The sequence below is a fragment of the Gorilla gorilla genome, chromosome 2 (assembly GCF_029281585.2).
Source record: "Gorilla gorilla gorilla isolate KB3781 chromosome 2, NHGRI_mGorGor1-v2.1_pri, whole genome shotgun sequence".
NCBI classification, from domain to species: Eukaryota; Metazoa; Chordata; class Mammalia; order Primates; family Hominidae; genus Gorilla; species Gorilla gorilla.
The window spans coordinates 74,470,988-74,494,669 of NC_086017.1; the positions used below are offsets into that span (position 1 = coordinate 74,470,988).

Genomic DNA, 23,682 nt, shown 5'->3' on the forward strand with positions numbered 1-23,682 from the left:
CCCAGACCATTATTTCTAAACCTGCAACTGCCTCCCATTGTTAGCACATATTACATACTCTCTATCCCCTTTCTCACCTTTCTCCATGGCACTTTGTTTATACTCTCTCTTCCCAAACAAGAATGTAAGACCCATGATGGTAAGAATGTTGGGATCATTTTATTCACTACTGTATCCCAGTTTCTGAAAGAGCACATGGCAGGTGCCCCGTAAATACGTATCTTTGGGGAAGAATGAATGAATCTACTCCAGATCTTGCAAAAGATGAAAAAAATCAGTGATGCTGCAAAAGTGATATTGGAGAACTGCTTGAATCGAGTGCCAAAATGTTGGCCAAATGAGAACCTGGCAGAGTTAGACCAGTTATGGAATCTAAAATAGTCAAACCCATAGAAGCAGAGAGTAGAGTGGTAAATGCCAGGGGCAGGAGGGAGGGGGGATGGGGAGATGTTGGTCAAAGATACAAAGATTCAGTTAAGCAAGATGAATACATTCTGGAGATCTAGTATACAACAATGTGACTATAGTTAACTTTACTGTATTGCATACTTGAAATTTGCTTAAAGGGTAGATTATAAGTGTTGAAATAAGCAAAGAGAGTGGGAGAGAGAAAGAAGAAAGGAAAAGAGAGACAAAGAAAGAAAAGGAAAGAGGAAGGAAGGAGGGAAGAAAAGAAAAAAGAAAACAAAAGGAAATGGTAACTATGTGGGTGATAGATACATTAATTAGATTGGTTTTGGTGATTATTTCACACCGTACAGGAGTATAAAAACATTAAGTTGAACACCTTAAATATATGCAATTTTTATTTGTCAAGTATCCCTTGATGAAGCTGAAAAAAGAAACAGGAAAGAAAATTGACAAGGAGGATCAGACAACAGCTGCTTCAGAAGAAATTATTTATTTATTAAAAGGTCAAGAGAGCTTATTGGGAAAGTTAATAAATCTCTAGAAAGCTTTTCTAAAATTGACTCCCTTTCAGATTTTACTGTTAAATTCAGACTTTCAGTCAAGAATATACTACTTTGCTATTATGTGACTTGATATGAAAAATGTATGCAAAAATATTTATCAATTGCTTTATTCTTTTCAAAACCTTGGCATGATTAAAATGGAGATGTAATTTTGTTGATGGTCAAATACAAATAAATTTATTTTCATAATTTTTGATTAATTTCTCAAGATAAAATCTCAATCACATCTTTTCCTTTTAGTATTTAATTCAAAATTTTGATTGTGCTGCTTTTTTCTCCCCTGGTACCACTGCTCCTTGAATAAGTCCTCTTGAGTGTTGGGCTTGACATGAAGCAGGTATTTAATAAATCAGAGCTATTAAAAATTTGGGCTCTGAACAAAGACTAGAGAAAGGCCCCCCTTACCGTCTGTAATTTGTGCAAGAGTAGCAAATTTTAGTAGTGAGGATGCCCTTGAAAGGTACAGGCCATATATTTAGGTGAATAAAAGGAACAAGGACATTTAACTCACAGATGGCAAATAATTTTCATCCCCGGTGCCAATGTCAATCAATTGGTAACAGCTGCCCAAGAAACCATGCTGAACGTGATTCACCGACAGCATCATGTCTTAGCATCATATTGATGATACCTGTCTTGGTTGTGGAATGAGGAGTGGACAAGATGTCTTAGGTATTAGCTAGATCTTAACTCATCTTTCATTGATGCAGGCCATCTCATCAATGTAGGTGACACATTATCTTTCACCACTCAGGAGAGAAGCAATGTGTACACAGAAGAGGTTCCAAGGATTTAGGTTAAGTAAATATTATACCCTTATGTGGATATTAAAGAGGGCTGAGATGAAGCTCTGAATATTTGTGGTTCAGCAGCAGCAGGATCCTTAATTTTCATAGACATGGGAACCTCACAGAGTTCATGCAATTGGACACCTTACTGACGCAGGGCTATTCGTTCCAGGATTAGGAATTAACTGCATTGAATTCTGTTTCTAATCCAGCACTTCATTTACCAGAATTCTCACCCACGTAAACAACATTTGGCCCCAAGAGAAGAATAAGGTGCCTTCATCTGAAATGACTGAGAAGAATGTGGTGACACTGGGAAATGTCAAGATTAGCTTTTAAAAGTATAAAATACCCTCCAACTTCTTGGCTCAAAATCCTTTGGAAGTCACCACTACCTATAAGATAGTACAACCTCCTTAGCATAACCTCCCTGTAACTTTACAAATTTTAATCTTCACCTATCTTCCTAGTCTGACCATTCACTCCCACCAATAAACCTAAATTTCAAGTCCTGTATATTTCCAGGTCAGCCATATATCATTCTACACGGTGGCAGTAAAGTGAACTGGTTAAGTGTGTAGCGTCTGAAGTCCGACCAATAAGGATACTAATCTTTCCCATTTTCTATCTGTATCACCTTGGATAAATTACTTAACCTCTCTAAGCCTCAGTTTCTTCCTCTGTATAATGAGTTTCTTATAGGATTGTTATATGGATTAAATAAGAATCCATATCAGCTTTAGTTCCTGGCAGATCAAAATGCCTTTGTATGTACTGTCTCCTTATCACACTTCTATAAGGTAGTGTCTATTATAGAAGCCTAATTTACGGATGAGAAAGGCATGACTTAAAATACTTAATTTCCCAAGGCCAGGTGGCTCCTAATCATGGAAATCCATCTCCAGAGTCTATAAACTACTAAAATTTTCCAAGAAGGGGGTCAACAAACGTTTGTTAAATGAGTAAATGAGTTCACGCATTCGTTCTCTTGTATACAAATAGAAACTAAGTATGTTTGTGTTGTAGATTTTTCTTAAATGTAAATTGCTCATTTTGTTAGTCTGCATGAGCCCTTGAGCAAAGCAGCCATTTAAAAATCCACTTTTTCGACTAATAGACATTGGAGAGTACCAAAGGTGGGAGGATAAAAGGAGGATAAGGGTTGAAAAATTACCTATTGGGTACAATGTTCATTATTTGGGTAATGGGTACTCTAAAAGCTCAGACTTCACCACTACCCAATATATGCACGTAAGAAACCTGTAGTTCTACCCCTTAAATACATAAAATGATAAAATAAAAATTTACTTTTATAAGCCCAAGAAAGATCCCAACCCATAGTAGGTGCTCAATCGATGATGCTGAAAAAATAAGCGACTGATGGAGTCTGACACTCATGACAAGGAGGATAGAGTGCTTCCAGCCAAATGACTCTTTCTCAGTCAGTGTAAACCTCTGACAACCTCGTCTTGCCTGCAGCTCCTGCAGCGCGAGACCCATCAGCCATGAAAGAGGCAGGAGTTTCAATGGGTCACTGAAGCCAAGGTTGTTTCCGTGGCACCTTGGGCATCCTGAGGCTGCTCCCTAATGCGGGTCATTCAAATGGTGACAGTATGATGTGCTGTCAACAAAATCACCCAATTCTTTCAAATGAAGTTGCATGCTAGCTACCCAGCTGATGTCTTGATAAAAAGGAGGAAATAAAACGTCAGATGCTGGTTCTGTAAATCAACTGATAATCCAGTGTGGTCATATGCAAAGAGTGATAGTCTATTCTGGGTTAATTTGGGGGGTCTTTTCCAATGTCTCCAGGTTTCCTTTCATGCTTTGCTGACTCAGGGTATTTCACCCTTCCATGCATATTCTTTATTCCAGTAGATGTGAGTAGGGAGAAAGAGAGGAGCACAAATGATATCGGATTCCTCTTACGATCTGCCGTGATAAATGGTTTGGCCCCAGACATCCTTAAAATCATCAGATGAAAAAAAATCCTATTTTATCTTGCACTGCATCGATTCCCATCTTCCCATTGCCACAGTTAAACAAGAGCTAAGTGTACTGGAGACAAATAAGTATCACAGAAATGGCTACTTTTTCTTCTGAAGAGATACGAACATGGTGGCCCTGGGTACAACTTGGCTTTAGCTCAACAGGAGGAAGGGGTCCATGTGAAAGGATGACCTTTGACAGGAAGGCTTTCTGCTTTGGTACTTTGTGAAACAAATAGTTTCCTGAAAACAAGAGCCTAATGCCCAACCTCCCACTAATGCGATTAAGGGAGCTAATTTCCTGGGTTGGTTTCCCTCCCACTGCACCCATCAGAGCTGGGTTGCTACAAAAGGCCCTCTCTCCTGGAAATTGCTCCCTCCTAGAATACACAGAAAAGTATGGCTTGGCTGACACTGGAAAAAAACATAAGGGATAAGGATGAATATTGCTTAGCAATGGAACAGCTGTGACTGGACTCAACGCGAGACTCAGTGTGGGTTGTAAAACCTTCTCAGTGCATGTGCTGCATCTTCCCTCAAGCCAAGAGTAAATATTTACACATGCCAGACTTGATGACAACATCAAATTCTTCCTAACTTGTTGAGTAACCACCATGAGGTTCAAAGGCTCTGAGGTCTCGACTTTCACACTCAGTGGACTGTGACTTGCAATGTAGGCTTGCACTCTTTTCATTTGCTTCTAGAGAGACTTCCTTATGCCAACAGGTGACTTTCCCATTCTATTCCATTAAAGTGTCATAACTGGCTCAGATTGCCTGTCCCACATGACAAATCTTCTTTAATTTTGTTTTTATTCTTTACAAGGAGATTAAGAAACCTCCACTGAATAACAAAAGGTTATCAGGAGGCCCTCCCTGAATTCAGGCGCTTGATGTGCATTGATTAAGTTGACTTGAATTGAGGCCACTACTTGGAATGAGATTGTTTTTCCAAGAAAGAGAAGAATAGCAGAGAATCCTTCTCTCTTTCGAAGAGAAGAAAGGAGCAACTCAACATGGCCTTCAGGTCTCAGGAAATTAATTTATAAAGCAGGCTGCATGCAATGCTGTTTGATTTAATTAGGAAGTAGTAAGGACACTGCAGCCACATGCTCAAATTTATAACCAAGTGTACAAAGAAAAATACTTGCCCCATTCTGCAGCTGTGCAAGGAGAAACGGATTCCCCCTCAAAATAATTTGAAAACAGTCCTCCAAGAACTTTGTTAATTGTCTTATAAAGTTGTCACTCATTTGGATGTTTGGGGTAGTGAAAAGCTGATGTAGTGATTGAGTAATTAATTCCAAGTAAGGCTTTATGGCCCTTGAAAGAAGAGATGAATGTACATTTTCAAGGTAACCCCATTCTCCATTAAGCGCACAGTAGGTAGTCATTAAAGACAGCATTGACAATGGCTTTTCAACAATTCAGCAATCATCTGCTTTGTACCAATCATATGTAGGCTTCATATCAGTAGCTGAAGATGTAAAGACCCTGCCCTAACTTTAAAACACTAGTGGTCGTATAATAAATATGTAACTAGTCTTGTCATCTCAGTTGATGACAACTCCATCCTTCCCATTGCTCAGGTTTTGACCTTGGAGTTTTGAGATTCCTTTGTACCTTTAGTCTTGTGTACTTTCAACTCCTTTGTACCTTTAACTCACACACTATGTTCAATCCATCAACAAATCATATTGGTTCCAACTTCAATAGATATCCAGAATCTAACTACATACTGCCACTTTCACCACTCCCATTGTGGCCAAGCCACCAGCATCTCTCTCCTGGATTACTGCAATGATTTCCTAATCAATGGCACCGCTTCTGTCCTGTACACACTTCCCCCACCATCTCTTCTCAATGTACCAGCCAGAGTGCTCCTTTAAAAACATAAATGCAGTAAGACGTCATTCCTCAGCTCAAAACCTCCAGTGGCTCCTGATGTCTCTGAGTCCAAGCCAAAGTTCTTATAATGGTTATATGGTCGTGTATGACCTAGTCTTGTTTAACCTTACCTAGGAGTGTCCTCTGTGCTCACTTGGCAACAGCCACACTGCCTCCGTCTTCCCTACTTCAAGGACTTTGCAATGGCTATTCCCTCTGCCTGGAATGCTCTTCCCCTAAATAGCTTATTATCTTGCTCTATGATTCAAACATTTCAACTCTACTGTCCACATCTCACCCTTGGTATCCCGATTTGCCTTAGGCTGCTCTGATTTCTAGCAGCACTTATCACCATAACACTATGGAGTTTTCTTATCTGTCAGGTTACTGTTTATTGCCAGTTGTTTATTGTCCCACTAAAAAGTAATGTCCAAGAAGACACAAATTTTTTTTTTATCTGTTTTGTTCATTGTGCCTAGAACAGTGCCTGGCACATATTAAATAAGTGAGTGAGTGAGTGAATGAATAGTGATAGCAAATGCCATAATGGAGTCATGTATAAATATCATACTTGATTAGCATGCTTAGCTGAAGGCTCACTGTCTATCTATGCAGCTTCATGTAGACATTCCGAAATAGAGATATAGACTTTAATTCAATTCAACAAATACTCATTTACCGGCTGAATATGTCCAAATGCTCAGATTAAGGGCCTCTATACAGGTTGAATTCAGATGAATAAATAGAGTTCCAGCCTGGATATTACAATAAAGAAAGTACATTCATTGCTTTTAAAGATTGACTGCCCAGCAAGACAGCTCTAATTTATTCTAGATCTGAGTGTAAGCCATGCTGCTCTTCACGGCTGGGAAGAGTTTTGTGTAAGGTGACCAGTTAAATCCCTTTCAGTCATGACTCTACTCTCCATGTCCTCTTTCTTTTAAATGGCAATTAGGCAAATTTCACAATCACTTACAGCAATTTACAGAAAAACAAATTACAGTGAGACTGGGCTGGGCATGGTGGCTCATGCCTGGAATCTCAGCACTTTGGGAGGCCAAGGCAGGAAGATCGCTTGAGGCCAGGAGTTCAAGCCCAGCCTGGGCAACATAGTGAGACATCATCTCTATAAATAAGAAATAAAAATAAATAAAAAACAACTAGCTGTGCATAGTGGTGAGTGCCTATAGTCCCAGCTACTCAGGCTGAGGTGGGAGGATCACCTGAGCCTGGGAGTTTGAAGCTGCAGTGAGCTGTGATCACACCACTGCACTCTAGCCTCGGTGACAGAGTGAGACCCTGTCCCAAAAATAAAGGGAAGGAAACAACACACAATGGGGACTGTGGGATGCAGGATGTGTGGGCAAGGGAGAGCATCAGGAAAAACAGCTAATGCATGCTGGGCTTAATACCTAGATGAGGGGTTGACAGGTACAGCAAATCACCATGGCACATATTTACCTATGTAACAAACCCGCACATCTTGCACATGTACTCCAGAACTTTAAATTAAAAAATAAATAAATAATAAAATAAGATAGGACTGGGCTGAGCAAACTGTTGAAAATCAACACAGGGTCATCGGTATGTTGTGGTTTAAATATAAGGAATAGATATGAATTAATCATGCACCTAGGTTCAGTGAGAAGAGGATAAAAAGTCTGTATAGTATTGCTATTCTAGTAATGACTTGAGAAAAATACGTGTCACCATAGAATCTTTTGCAATGAACAGGCATAATGAAATACTGAATAAGTCTACCAGTGGTCTGCTACTGGTTAGAGCTGATAACATAAAAATTAAGTCAAGTAATGCTTCTAATAAAACATTTGCAAGTCAGTTCCCCACAGGACAGCTTTTTGAAAAGACTCAATGAGAGCAAGGATTTTATGCTAAACTTAGAGGATAAGTACTTTCAAAATTTGACTTGGGGCCTTTGTATTTTTTAAGATCCAGAGTAAATCCCTTGATATCAAATAGTGCAGCTATACAACTTTTCAATCAATACTCTGAGGGCGTATGTATGAGGGAGAAATACAATGGTGAATTTTGAGAGCCACTTATTTTATGAAAATCCATGACATCTGAAAGCTCTCCCTCTGCATGCCAGAGAAGGAAGGAAGTAGTATCTGGCCACTGCTCCATAGAACCAGAACTCGCAAGTAGTGAGGCATCCCATCTCACCTAAGTAGTTGTCATCGTCTGTTTCCCCTGAGAAACTGTGCTGCCGCACATCAATATTGGTAGCACCAGCTGGAATTCGGACCACAGTATTGTAACCTGAAAAGAATTTAGCAGAAATTCAGTACTCCACAGAATGGTTCGCTTTCTCTAAGTATGGAATAAAAAGTGGACAACAAAGGAATAGAATATAACTCTCATATAATTCTATCAGGTGCCTTCTAGTCGATGGATAATCCACCATAACAAGACTGATTTTTATGCTCAACATTAACATTTTTGCATATTACATGTGGTTAACAATTTTCAAACTTTGACCATATTCCTTCTCATGGTTCTTAGGAGCAGATTCTTACCATAATGTACTGTATTAAATGTTCCTGCCACTGTTTTGCATGAAGAATTATCGCCACCACAAACCCCACATTTATCTCTCCGGGCTTTTGAGTTTAAAACATGATCGCATCCAGCTTGCTTTTAAAAAGAAAAGATTTGAAATAAATGTAAGTATTATAGAGATTATAAAATGGCAAATAATGTGTTTCGTTTAATCGTGTGCACTAAAAATGACGAGAAAGTCAAGTCCTTTAAAACTTGCAAAGGTTGAAAACTGAAATTATATACTGCCTTGCTATTTAAAATGTGGTCCTTGGACCAGCAGCCATGGGCACCTTTGATGTGGTCAGGAATGCAGAATTTCAGGACCCACCCACATCTACTGGATCAGAGTTGGCATTTTAATAGGATTCCTCAGGTGCTTCATCTACAGATAAAAGTTTGAAAAGCACTAGTCTGTAAGTAAGCACAGTAATTTTTTTAAAAATTGCTTAGCAATGAAAAAAAAGGGAATAGGTGAGAACTGTATCTAATTAAAGAGCTCATGCCCCATCTTAAGGGAGTAGCTGCTGTCCACTCCAGACTATTGCTGCTATGAGGGAATGGGGGCCCTGTGTTGACATTTTTTCCCAATTTTCCAAAGAAGCTGGAAAAATTGACTTTATGTAAAATCCCATACGTTTAAATATTGGCTATGAATGCCAGCCAAAGTATGACCATGGGCCTCCATTTTGAGGCCTGAGGCTCCATCGAGTGGCCTGCTGAATTTCTCCTCATATTAACACAATGCAGCCATGTACACTCAACTCTGAAACATACACTGACAATGACCAGAAGACCAGAAGAACAGAGTCCACATTCTTGTCCGTTTTGTTCATTTGTGTGAACTAATCTTTGAGGAAAAACTCAATGTGTTGCTGTGAAATGGACAAACAAGGAAATCTGCAATATAAGCTATTTGTCAGTGGGTGATGCCCTTAGGGGCTCTTTCAATCAAATCCTTCCAACCAGGAACTCCAATATGCCTTTGGACCACAGGCAAAACAAACAAACAAACAAACAAACAAAACAACCAGAGGCATCATCTCAGAGCTCAACCGGGTTAGGAATAATTTTTGACTAACGAGAACGGTGAAATGGTATCTAGCCCCTGAGAAATCACTGCTCTGATGCTTTGCTGTTTCCCAGAAGTTTCTCAATTTCCCTTTCAAGAATAATTAATTAACAGGAATGTCTCAGGTAAAAATGATCGTGGTTAAAAATGCAAAGAGAAACTTGAGTGAGGCCAGCTCTTCTTCCTGACATATTTCTCAACCTCAGCTATTCAATCTAAAAAATTTGCTGTCAGGAAGCATTTGGGAAGCATTTGCTTAAGCATTGAGGTTATAGCAAAGGAGTGTGGGTGTAAATTGTTACAATAAATTTTTAAGGAGAGGTTTTGTGCAAGACCCCCACAGAGACTGAAAATGTCAAGAAAAATCCAGGGCAATGGCTCCCAAACTTTGGCACTACATGCATCAGAAAAAAGTGATATTGATGCTGTTGCTGATCCTGGGGCCACACTTTGAGAACCACTGCCCTGGCAATAGTGCACAGATACTAGCAGTTGCTATTCTATCTAGGAAGCCACAAATCACAGGTTGGCAGCGGGAAAACACAGTGAAGAAGACACCATCTAGGACTTACCCGGCAAAGGCCCTGGACACAGATATCATTTGTGTCCTGGCCACAAGGAGTTCCGTCTATCACTCTGTCTCGAAGCTGATAGTAGGCTGTATTCCCTGCCACTCTGCAGAACAACTTGCACCGGTCCTTCATCAGAACTAGAGAGGAGAAACAATACAACTTGACTTTTGTGCCTGGCTTCAGTGCCGGCCGGCCAACGGTGAACAGATACACCAGACACACTTACTTCCACTGTATTTAGGGACCCAGCGCACATTGGGAAGCAGACCGTTGATGTTAAAATGCTTCCCGTCAAAGTGAGCACACTGTTCATCTCGGAAGTCTCGCTTCTGCTTGAGACATGGCTCCGTGTTGCAGGACTTAAATTTCATTCTACGTCCTACACAGTATTTTCCACCATTTTTTGGTCTGAAAAAAAAAATGTGAAGAGCACACACACTGTATTATCATGTATTCCTCTGAACATCACTCCCTCATTCATGACTTCCTGTCTTCTAGAGAAGTAAATCTAGGGTAGCAAATGACAGAGGAATGGGCAAGAGCTCTGAATCCTGGTTTTTCATCCTGCCTTCAATACCATGATGTGTATAACCTTGGGTAAGTCACTTGGCCTCCGCAATCTTCCCTTATATTTGCAAAATGGGATGTAGCTATCTTGTAGGCTGTTGTGAGAATAAATGTTAGAATGTATAGCTTAAAATATGAGATACGAAGCCTGAATCTGAATCTATTAGGCCACTTTTTGTTCCTTTTCTTCCCAACATTCACGGTGCTTCAATGTTTAAAATGTAGAAGGTGAAACGTACCCAAGAGTAGTTTGGAATGCTCCCTATCTTCCTTTTGTACCTTGACATATTCACAGGAGACCATCATAAACTTGTTCCCTCACACCTCCATTCATTCTGTCCCTCTACTCCCTCTCTCCAGACAACCATTGTTTTTGCTTTTTTGTTTCACAAATACAATGGAATAATGGGAATGTGTTCATATTTTGACTAACTTAAGAGGAGAAGCAGGAAAGAGCATACTGGTTTCATTAGCTTTTGTGTGACGAGTGTATGGCATACGCCTTGCAAAGCATCACAGTGCAAATTTAATCTCCGCATGCAACCCTGTGCATGTATATTCCAGATGTGATCCAGAGAGTAAATTATACAACACATCTACCAGCAGTAAGCAGCATGCCAAATTCATCATGGGAACAGGAAGATCACAGAATCGTAGGACGTTGGGGCTCACTCACCCAGGGCTGAAACAGCTCGGGTTTCACAACTGCCCTAGGACACCCCTGCAACTGAAAGGACATTTTTCACCTTCTTTCCTTTAGAATCAATATTTCAGAGTAATCCGGACTATAAAAAATGGGTTTTTGGCTGGTTTGTTTGAAACAGGAGTTTTGGGGAATGAGAAATATATCCCTGCTCATGAAATATAGAATGAGAGGTAGAAAGAGCTCTAGAGTTGGATCTTGGTTCCAATCTGGCCCTATCCTCACTGTGTGGCCCTAGACTAAGTTCTCAGTCTTCCTGATTTTCAATTTTTCCCCTTCTTTACAATAAGTGCACATAGTAGATGCCATAAAATGTTACCTACTATGATACTTCATGTCAATACTGCCCAATCTAATCTTATCCAATCCTGCAGTTGGCTTGAGCACCCACTCTGAGCACCGAGGCAGGACTCAATGCTCCTGCAGCGTGCCCAGGTCCCACAAAGGCCCTCCTAGAGAAGCTTGTCCTGATACTGTTATAAACGTACTTGTTCGATCAAAGATTTGCAACATAAAGTAAGAGCACCAGCTTTGCAGTTACAAGCTGGGGAGGGTGACTTTGTGTAAGCTGTCTCACCTTCCTGGCCTCTATCTTCACATGTAAAACAGAGACGATGCTGTGTACTTAAAAGGCTTGTCGTGACTCTGAGGAACTTAGCAAGAAGTCTGATCAACATTCACCATTATTTATCATAAGGAAGACTGCATCTAGGGATGCAAAATGGCACATAACACAGTAGTGTTATGACTGTCTGCTTCTGCATTAAGCACAATTAAGCCCATATACTGTACATCTGCACTATTCATTCAAACTGGGAAATCTCCTTCATATCTTGTCCAAGGCTAGGGAAGATGAGGTGCTTTTATACCAAGTGACAGGATGTTTAGAGAAGTACTTTGCCCAAAGGTCACACAGCTAACAAAGGAGGAGAGTCAGGACTGGAATCCAAGTCTCCCAGACTCTTCTCTGTGCACGTCTGCTACATTATCCATATGCTGTGTTTCAGAGTCTTTTTTTTTTCTTTTCTTTTTTGGTGCCATTTAGAGATGCAGAATGGGTTTCCTAGATCCAAGCCCTTTTCTCAGTACCAAGGCACCCCTGTCCCATGCATAAAATATCAGAGATTACCCATGAATAATAGATCAGGACTGTATACCTGCTCAGGTAAAACTTGTTTTAAATGTGCTACAAGGAAGACCCCCTTCAATTTTTCCTCCAGTTGAAATTATCTTTCTGGAATCTTTTTAGATGTCCCAGCTGACTATAGTGGATCAATCATTTATTTATTGCCTAAAAGTAACTCATACTTCTTTCCCTTTGAACATAAAGTTTTTTAAATTGATTTTTTTTTGTTCTCTTATATAACAAGTCTTAGCTGATTCTTGAAATTTATCAAGTGCAGTAGTTCTTCGGACTGCAAATAGTTATTATTTATAGGTGGCTTCCCTTCAGATGGTAACAGTTTCCACCTTTGCTTGCTTTGACCACTATAACATGGCAAGTAGTATTTTGGGATTTATTTTTATAAAAAACATTTTTTATAAACACACAAAAAATACTGTATGTGAGAGGCAATACTCCTGATGGTTAGAAACATGGACTCTGGAAACAGGGTTTGAATCCCAGCTATGCCTGTTAATAATGATGCAATATTAGGCGAGTTGCTTAATCTTGCCAAGCCTCCGTTTGCTTATCTGTAAAAGGGAGATGATACTAATATCTATTTCATAAAGCTGTAGTGAGGGTTAACTAGATTAATACATTCAAAGCACTTGCACAAAGTGTGGCTCACAGTAAGTGATTAATAAAAGTTTAGCTATTACAAGATTTGGCAAACTACCATCCTGTGGGCCAAACCCAGCCCGCCACTGATTTTTGCATGGTTTGTGAGCTAAGAATAAGTTTTACATTTTAAAGTAATTGAAAAAAATTTTTACAAAGAAGAAGATTTTGGGACACATGTGAACTATGGGAAATTCAAATTTCAGTGTCCATAAATAAAGATTTATTGGAACATAGCCACACCCACATTGTCTATGTTTGTTTCTCCGTGTATCAGTAAGGTTGATTAATTGTGATGAAGACCACATAAACCTCAAAGCCTAAAGTATTTACTATTTGGCCCTGATGGAAAAGGTTTCCTGATCCCTGGACTATTCTTGTGTCACTGTCCTATGTTCCAAATTCTGTCACTGACTTTGCTGAGAGGGAAGCCCAACCCAACTCTCCCTGACCAGAAGCTCAAGACCTGGCCTCTCTTCCAGGCTGTCTCCCTTGAGACAGGCCTCTTTCCATATCAAAAGTTGGTCTGCAAGTTGATTTGCTTTTATGTAAAGGCAGGTTACAATTTCTTCCTTAATTATTGACATGACTTTAACAAATATAAATTGGCCTTCTGAACTACATATGTTTCCTCTCTCCTAGACAATGTGATTGCTGCCTGATTTACATGGACTATGTAATAGAGAAAGCTTTAGCCAACCAAACTCATCTTTCAGCATGGAAAAAAATCATTTTATAATTTAATTATTTAGCTGAATAGGAATATTTTTTCTAGTAGGCAAATATTGAAAATAATAGGAAACATAGCTTTAAAAAATAGTAACCACACTTCCCAACTATTAAGATCCTTTTAAAATATTGCATGTCAAATAGGGATAGGAAGGGTTTAAGGAAATTGCTAGAGTAATTACTATTCTGCATAGCCAAATTGGATCTTTCTTTCAAGCACATATTACACAGCCATGCCTGTTAATACATAGAAAGGAAATTCAAGATGATGCATGACCAAAGCTACAAAGAAATTTTTGCAGAGGTCATCACAGGTACAGTCTATCCTCAAGGAAAGCTAAACTTTGGTCTGCAAAAGTGTTTGAACAGAAATCAACTTCTACGTTTAGGTATGATGAATTAGGGTAGTCAGATTTAGGGTTGGCACAAGACATTTCTAAAGATACAACAGGCAGCCGCAGAAGGTAGTGTGATTCCTGTGCCTGGAGGTTTTTAAGAAGGGGCCTGATGGCCAATTATGAAGAATGCTGAAAGGCTATTCAAAGATTAGATGGGATGGGGTGGGAGCTGTACCAGCCCATCTTTAATGATCTTTCCAAATGGGGCAGTCTATGAAACTGGATTCTTTTATGTATTCGTTAGTTAATGGCTCTTCCACAGTAACCAATTCTCAACATTTCGAAACAACTTCATCCAAACTGAGTGCCTCAAAAAAAGCCTTGCTGTAATTCCTTACAGCCAAATGAGAAATTCATTTTTTTGGATGAAATAGACATATGTCTTGAATATGTTTTTAAAGTAAGATTTCATAAGCAGTTGCTATGGAGAGAGCCTAAGGGGGAAATACCTAGTTCATAATCTTTTTTTCCTCAAATCTATGAGTTTATTATTTTTAAATTTTAACCTATCTCCTAATTTAAAAGTAAAATAGAAGCACTGGAAAAAGAAAATGCTGTGCCTTTCCTAAGGAACTGACACGATTTTTGTTTTTGATGGACTGTAACAATTCTACGTACCATTTTGTTTCAGCCACAAGGAAGCTCTGAGCCAAATTTTGAGCACAAAACAAGTATAGGGCCCAAAAGCCCGAAAATACATCTTCTAGTTCCGAAGCTCAGTCTGGTTTTGGTACTGTTAAGCTACGTTTTGGAGGTTCTGATTTTAAATTTTACTCTATTACACACGTCTTATAGGCTGGGTGACCATATAATTAATTGCCGAATCAAGAACGTTTTCTGAGAGTGAAAATGGGAGCCATTAATAATTCCTTCAGGGCAACAGATAGAACGAGGGACTGTCCTTGCAAACCAGAACTACGATCATCTTATCTGTAGGGCATGGATCAAAATTGAGATTAAAAAAATAAAGCACTTAAAGACAAAATATGAGGGCCCCACCTGTAACACCATATATACCAGTTGAGACCAAAATATCTTGTGACCAAAATTAGAAAGCATATGGTCTCTACAGCTTGTTCATGGAGTAGAGCATAATCTCATGTACATGGCAAGGCTACTTATTTTTTTTGGCTTTTACTCTTTCACGGGGAAAAAAACTCTTAAGAATATACTATAAAGTCTCTGGATGCTAAGTAAATACACTCTTGAATCAGATAAATATTGTGAAAAAAGAAAAAAAAACAATCCAGTGTCCTTAATAGAGACATACCTTGTACCTTGGATTCTAAAAACAGAGCTCTCCATTATATTGTAAGGGCTCGTCGAACTGACAAAAGGCATATTCCCAGTGAGGGGGGCAGCTGTTCCCCTCAAACTCCTTGAGAAGCATGACAGCAACCACTTCTACGTTCTACATAATGAACCATCTGCTCTGTGAATTTCTCTGAACAAGCTTTTAAACTGAGATTTGGATCTGATTTTCCCTTTTCTGTGTTCCTTTCTCTTTTCAAATTGACTCCCCCAGAGCCATTGTAACCTCCGTATTCAGAGGCAGTCTCCTTCCTCAATTAACAGGGACATCCTAAAGTGCAAATAACTTGGAGGAGTTTTAATGAAATGATGTCAGTGCTGACACTCAACTAGGTGGATTGTTTTGTTTTTTTTTTTAAAAAAAAAAAAAAAAAAAAAAAAACCTCCCATAGCAAACAGCACGGACAAGGACCTCTAATTGAGGTCTTTAATGATCGGTTCTTAACTTCTGAATGTGAGGATCTTTGTTGCACTTTGAAGCTCAAGATCCTTTTCTGCTGAGATCTTTACACTGGGTGATTTTCTTTGTCTAGCCCATTCCAATTATGGAGTGATTTATCTCTCTCCACTTTTCACATTACTTCTAGAATTGCTCAAGACTTAACAAAGTATTATTTTAAAAAAAGGCCAAACACTTCTTTTGAATGGAATATCCTTGAGTCAAAAATGTTTAAAGTGCTTATAAAGTGGTCACTGTTTGCAATATCCATACCCTCATGATAGCATTTACTATAAACTAATAACTTTGCTCAATGTAGCCACCAAATAGTTTTTAATATGTAAAAAATTCATCATATTAGTTGTTACGATACAAGGTTTTCTTTTAAAGCTTCAACAATACAAGCAACAAGGACGTATAGCTGAGTTTAAAAAGCAGTACGAGCCTTCTTTTATATTATATGATACTTATTTTATATTATATGGTACTTATTTCATATAATATGTATTTACATGCACAATCTGAAAAGTCTGAAATGACACACACTGAATTACTTTTCAGTGATTATTTCTCACGGGGAGTAGGCAGGAAGTAGGAATAGTGTGACAACTTCTAAAATATTCTATATGTTTGTGTCTGAATTTTTTGAAGCATGATCTATATTTATACTAATATTTTAAAAACTAATTCAAAATATAGGCTATATAGAAAATTTAAGGCTTATTCATTTTTATCCATAGCTACAGTGTTAGTTTTATGGAACAGAGTCTGTATCTCACAGCCCTTTAGTTATCTTCCTTATTGACCACTACATGGACATGAAATAAGGTTGGGTTATGAACAAAAATAAGTTAATTAATCATCATCTGTGATTTGTAGTACAGAGTACTGAGACCAGGGCTTGCAAACCAGTTGCCTACAGCTATATTCTTTTTGATTCACACAATTCAGATTTTTCATAGAAAAGATTCGGAAGTTTTGCCAATATTAGACTCTTTTCTTACTGCCGAACAATCAGCCAGACCTGAGTAGTGCCCTGCACTTGGTCTCTACAATACAACTATTGTATTACCCCAGCCTACTTAGTTCCTTTACTTCACCTGTTTGCTTCTCAGTACAATAGAGTTTGCTATCCGTGATCTAAGCTATTAAAAATAAATGAGACTGCTAGGAGAAATCATTTTACAAAATCCCAAAGCAGATGGGGTCTTAAAAGCGGTTGTTGGTTTTTACATCAAAAAACTATTCCTATAGACTTCTTGGTTCCCAGCCTAAATAGGTTCCATGGCAAGTCTGAGGAAGTGCCATACAAACTATTACTTACTTTTACTTACCTATTATTTTCTATTCCTTTTCAACTATGTATGTCTTAGATCCATGTAAAATTGGATGTCATTTTTTATAATGAAGATAGCAATTTATTATCTATAAACAACCTTCCCCCACCCTCCACCCCGCCCATGTCTGCTATGACAAATGGTGGGAAAAAAGTCCATGGACTTTATTTAAACATGTCAGTCCTAACAAGGTTAGGCTGGTAGAGGTTGCCATGGTCACACAATGAGAATTATTCTGAAAGGCAAGAGACTCCCAATCTGTAAAATGTCAGGTTGTGGGATGGGGACCTCAGCTGTCTCACCTGTAATACAACTAGATTGATTAAAAAAGTAATTCCTTATCACAGAACACATTATTGGTGGGAAAAAAAGAAAAAAAATAAAAAGTAATTCTTGATTTGGGGTCCCATGTCCCTTGAGGTCTAACTAGAAGGAATATATTAGTCTACAAACTGGATGAAAATGTCCAATTTTTTTGTTTCCATGTGAAAATCTATCTAGTCACTCCACTAGTGTGCTATCTTTTTTTTTTTGCCTGTTTTTTTTTGTTTTTTTTTTTGCTTGTTTTTGTTTTTTTGTTGTTTTTTTATGTTTTATTATTACTATACTTTACGTTTTAGGGTACACATGCACAATGTGCAGGTTAGTTACATATGTATACATGTGCCATGCTGGTGTGCTGCACCCATTAAGTCGTCATTTAGCATTAGGTATATCTCCTAATGCTATCCCTTCCCCCGCCCACCACCCCACAACAGTCCCCAGAGTGTGATGTTTCCCTTCCTGTGTCCATGTGTTCTCATTGTTAAGCTCTGAGTGTAGCGGGGAGAGTGAGACCTGCCTGATTGTCAACACTAGGAAACAGACCGACCACAAAACCATCATCTGTTTGGTAGATAAAACTTTGAATAACAAAGGATCTTGAGAGTAAACAATAATACAGGGGGAAGTGCCTGGGAATAGACTTTGGGTACCGTGGGTCTAAGCAGCCCTTGAAGTTTACTTTCTTTCTAGCTCTCTAACTTGGAATGTGCTCTTCATCCACCAAATTATTCCCTTTAGGAATTTCATGTTCCTGCCATGGCAGTAATAACAGTTATACATTCTAGGACTTACTCTGGTCTGTTGCACTCTCGAATGGCTGTTTTGATGCCCCCTCCACATGTTCTGGAGCAGGTTCCAAAGGGACTCCAACTTCCCCAGGATCCATCTGTCACGGGGACATCCATTTCTTTGGGAACACAAAATCCATACTTGCAGTGCTGTATTTAATAAGGGGAATAGTGAGGGAGACTTGGCGCTGTGAGTTGTTACAGGACTGGCTGTCCTTTTAAACACACCATACTGTAATTCTTTTCCATGTGTGGGTTTGAAATGCTGCAGGTTCATCATCTATATGAATAATGGAAACTATAGGGATTTTAATCTCACACTTAGTGAATTTAGGCTGGGTCTTCCTTTACAGCTTGCTTGAATAAAACTGGCCAGTGACTGGCTCCAGGCTGACAGGGTAACTCCAATGGCAAGCTTCAAACCGCTCAATTAGTTTACTTGGAAAAACCAGGAGTGGAAATGGGAAGGGTGGTTATAGACAGGGCCAAAATGAGTTATAAGATTTGCATAGTGAATTTCCATCAACAAGGCCCAGAGAAGTTACAAGTCTGGTAAACTATAATGCTTTATTGCTCCCAATTTTAATTATATTGGAGCGGGGGAAGAAAAAAAGCGAGTTACATGATTCCTATAAACACACTCCAGGAAAGCCGTCAGGATGAGACGAAAGCAAAACAGACACACTACAGAGAGCCCTAAACTTTATGACTTGTTTGTTACTAGCGGTTTCAGATTCTCCAGCCTGGAGCAGGAAGAAGGCCATGACGTTTAAAAAATAATAATAAAACAAAATAAAACTCCTCAGCAGGACAAGGGAGGAGAGAAGCCATTCTGACCCTCTGCCATTGTTGGGGTGTGAAGCCCTGACACAAAGCCGAGGTCACTGAGCAGTGGACAAAGGAAAAGTGGCGGCAGTGGCCACAGGAGGGTGACGCCCCGCGGCTCGCTCAGATCTCTGAAGCGGAGCTGGTGGCGGCTGTCGTGATTTATCCCCAGGGAGGACACAGCCACCAAGAGGGGAGAGGCAGAGAGGTTTGAACGCCAGGGGGTGGGGCAGTATGCAGGGAAGGTGGAAAAAGAAGAGGTAGGTGAAGGTCTCAGTGGGAATAGCAGGCCCCACCCCCACACAAGGCTTGGTAAACAATTATTTAAACAGTGCAATTAAGCTTTCTCCAGTCTGCCTGGCCTCCTCCCTTGTAATTATCCTCTTACAGTATCTGAGGGCATGTCCCTTTCCCTGGGCTGTTTGGCTGAGGCTTAAGATGTTCTGCATCTGAACCCTGGGTGACTCAGGACCCATGAAATGTGCACTGATGCAGTGGGGACTACGTCACTCTCTGGAAATCACTTCATATTTGTCTTTACAGTGGTTGTGAACATTTCTTAGAAAATACACGTATAAAAATAAATGAACAGATGGATGGCTTTGTCTAGAGTACCTCTGTCCAGTAGACACAGAACATGAACCACATATATAATTTAAGAATTTCTAAAGTCACATAAAAAACTAATAAAAAACTTAAATTAATTTTAATATATTTTATTTAGCCCAATCTATCTAAAACATTGTTATTTCTACACGTAGTCAACATAACATTACTCAATAATTTTTTTTTTTTTTTTGGGACAGTCTTCCTCTCTCACCCAGGCTGGAGTGCAGTGGTGCAATCATGGCTCACTGCAGCCTCAACGTCCCAGGCTCAAGTGATCCTCCCACCTCAGCCTCCCAAGTAGCTGGCACCACAGGCGTATGCCACCATGCTCAGCTAAATTTTTTTATCTTTTATAGAGACAGTTAGGGGTGGGGGTCTTAGTATGTTGCCCAGGCTAATCTCAAACTCCTAGACTCAAGCAATCTGCCGTCCTTGGCCTCCCAAAGTGCTGGGATTACAGGCATGAGCCACCACACCTGGCCTACTAATTAGATTTTTTAATGCTTTTTTTTTCATACTAAGTCTTCAAATCCTGGGATGTATTTTATACCTAAGCACATCTCAGTTCATGTCGACATTTTAACATAGCCACACGTGGCTGGTGGCCACCATATTGGACACAGCAGGTCTAGACAGACAAAACTTAACAAAATATAACAGGTCTCACTGGGACTGGTAACTCTTTCACAAAATAACTCTGTGGCCTTGGGTGAGTCCTTAAAGTCTGTTTCCACAACCAAAAAATGGGGACCTACTGGCCAAAATTATTTGGAGTATAACATGGGGCAAAGTATGTAACATACTTAGTATACAACTTAGCACATGGGGGACCCCACTTAAATAACAGTGGCAATGATAATGGCAAACGTGTACACTGCACTTAATATTTGTCAGGCACTGTTCTAAGCATTATATATACAAACTTAGTCCTCACAACACACTATGAAGTAGGTACTATTATTACTTCCATTTTTACGAAAAGAAAATGAAGGGACAGAGGAGTTGATGCCAAACATCACAAAGAGGCAGGAATGGTACTGAAATATAGACAAGACTTAACAGTGCATACTCTTAACTGGGACACATGCTGCCTCTTAACTGTGAGCAAAGGGGACAATTTCCGACATCTAAATAAGGACTGAAGTTTTCACCAAAAGTAAGATTAACGAGATGGCTAGGTAAGACTGAGTCTCCAGATTATTCACTCAATATCCATCCTCCCCTTTATCTTGGCAATAGAACCTATATTTTCCAAAGTTTCCCTACGGATAGAGGTGGTCAGAGAGATGTAAGCAGAATTCACTGGGTAGGATTCCTGAAGAGGCCCTTTGAACTCTTTGGCTTCATTCTGTGGGGAAGTCAGACTCCATGGCTGGAGCAACCACAGCCATTTTGTACCTTGAGGACAAAATTAAGGAGTTTTCTGGAAATACATTTTTTCCCTCTTAACACTTCAGACTTCAGTTTCTGGATCTCTTTATTCTATAGATTTTACTTCCACACAAGAGCAAATTCCAAATGACCACTCTTCTCATTAAGCATTACTATAAACCTCAGAACAAAACAAGCGGGTAGGTTTATCAGAGCACTACCATCTAGCACTGCACTCAAATGTCCTCATAGCTGCTTTTTAAAAGAAAACTTCTAATTCAAAACTGATATGGAAATTAAATATTTCTCAGTAATATGACCATTGACAGGTGTCCAAAAGAAAGGAAGAACTTCAGAGGAATATGAAAAGTGTCTGATATGACAGATGCTGGGAATGGGGTCTGTTTGGGAAACATGCACCAAGATAATCTATTTTACCAGGCAAATTCTACAAATAATAATCACATAGCAAAATTACTATTACATTATAACAAAACATTAAGTGGCTGGTGAAATAAGAGCCAAAATAAAGTCAGCCTTTATTAAAAATGTCCAAAACCATTTAAATAATATTTTATAGAAATGTATCTTTTTAAGAGGTTGGAATGGGGACTTGGAGGTTGATTTTGTCCAAATGAAACTTGAAACAAAAGTTTCAAACCTCAGACTCACAAATAAGGTTAAAAGGAAAATGCTAATGGACTTGAGAGAGTGGAGAAAATAAAGAGACATTAGTGAGTCATTCATCAAAATAACATTGTGTCAGCAGCTCAAGACAGATTACTGCTGCAGGAGCAGAACAGAAAGAAGAAAAAGAAAGAAAAAACATTAACCCAGCAGCCAAGGGAGGCAGAATGTGCTAGCATATAGAGAAAAGGCACATACTGGCAACTCTATGAAAAAGAAACAAAGCAAAACACTCAGATAATTTCTATGCCAACATATTCACCTTCTTTGGCATTTCTACAATGTGTAAATACTCTTCAGGATATTTATATATATCCACATCTTTAATAAAAGCTGCTAGACATGGCCACTTTTCTAAAACAACTAAAAATGGACCTATCATTTTCTCTGCACAGTTCTCCTCCAAAAGCATCCTGAGCCTGCCTTGGGAATGCCTTGAAGGCTCCTGCTCTTGCTACAAGCACACCCACTTGCTTGTGTTTAGCAGGAACAGGGTCTGCTGAAAGCTCTCCCGAAGCTCCCCATCCCTCAGAAGATAGAAGATTACTCTACGATCCCTCCTGTTCTGCAAAAACAGAAGATTGGGAAAAGACACAATTGACATCCTCCAAGTTATTCTGCATTCCAGAATTGGTTGGGTAACCATACTGCTATCTGGAGCTTGACAGCACGTTCATGACAGTTTTACTAAATGCAAGTCATTTCATCACATGATTGAAAATTTTTCGTTGTTGTGTTTCTTTTGCAGCAATAACATGTGTCAGAAATAGACATAGTGGGTGGATCCATCAGGTTAAGAACCACAACTAAATACCAGTGATTTCACTGAGATCAAACGGATTCAATTTAAGTAATATAATGGGCTGGTTCTAACCCAAGCCAACTAACCAAGTTGTCAAATAGGTATCACGTTTATTGTCATCTCCTACCAACTGGTAGCAGTTGTTTGGGTCTTTGTGTTTAGAAGGACTCTGAGGCCACATCTTGATTTTGTAAGAATGAGTGTCATATTCAATTTTTAATGGCTGCCATGGATTCTTAGACCAAAATATGATTTTGTGGCCACCAATCCACTAAGTTACATGTCTTGCAAAGATTCAACATGTCTTGCAAAGATTCACTCTTTGGCCAAAGAGATATATTTCCCTTTAAACCAATGAAAGCTCTAGAAGCTATTACGCTTGTATCCGTATAAACTTTGTGTTATACGGATTGTGTTAGGTTGCTATTGAGGAAAGCTGTATTCTTAATTGATGAGGTCCCAGCCACAGAGAAATGAGAACATGAGGTGACTCTGTTGCCAATTTAAGTCAAATACAAAAGTATCTTCATTGTAAGTTTTTATTTTTGCATTGGACTTTATATTTTTAAACTTTCATATCCTCAGGATCCTTTAACACTGAAAAACCCACTAGTCTTCCTCTTTGACCAGCAGAAACTGGAGGAACTCAGTGAGCTTGAGTTAGGGCCACTCCAGTAGGCCCTGCTGCCCCTTCAGACAAAGCAGTAGAGGAAATGAGGGTGGGGAGGGGCTGCACCAAATGATCTGAGTGACTGTGGACAAGTCACTCATTGTGAGACAAGAAACTGAGAATTTTCTTGTTTATAAGATCAGGGAACAGGGAATTAAGTTCCATCATCTCTTAGGACCTCTTCCACAGAAACATTCTGGGTGCTACCAATTCTATAAGGTAAAGCGGAGGAAAAGGAAATGAGATGACAATAAATTATTAAAAGTAAGTAAAGTGGACAATAGAAAGAGGAGAGAAAAAAGGGAAAAATATATATAAGGACAACAAAACACTCAGAAATATCATTCAGAGATTGTATCCTTGGTAAGTTACAGATAGAATGCCAATTTCCATGTGTATTTTTTTTAAATCAGGATTTATATCTAAAACTTTCTGTAACCAAATTTTTGGGCTGATGATGGTATCACTAACATGCCACCATTTTTTCTAGATGCACACTA

General features: G+C 39.1%; 1 protein-coding gene across 2 annotated transcripts in view; it reads right to left on the bottom strand.

Annotated features, from left to right (window-relative positions):
* The window catches only part of ADAMTS9 (ADAM metallopeptidase with thrombospondin type 1 motif 9), a 172,612-nt gene that overhangs the window by 108,005 nt on the left and 40,925 nt on the right, over window positions 1-23,682 (bottom strand). For both annotated transcript variants that reach the window (XM_031009301.3, XM_031009302.3), the window contains 5 exons: window positions 18,223-18,368; window positions 10,066-10,247; window positions 9,840-9,976; window positions 8,174-8,291; window positions 7,821-7,916 (listed from right to left, as the gene is read on the bottom strand). In XM_031009301.3, coding sequence (XP_030865161.3) covers window positions 7,821-7,916; window positions 8,174-8,291; window positions 9,840-9,976; window positions 10,066-10,247; window positions 18,223-18,368 — 679 coding nt within the window. The remainder of the gene's footprint in view (window positions 1-7,820; window positions 7,917-8,173; window positions 8,292-9,839; window positions 9,977-10,065; window positions 10,248-18,222; window positions 18,369-23,682) is intronic.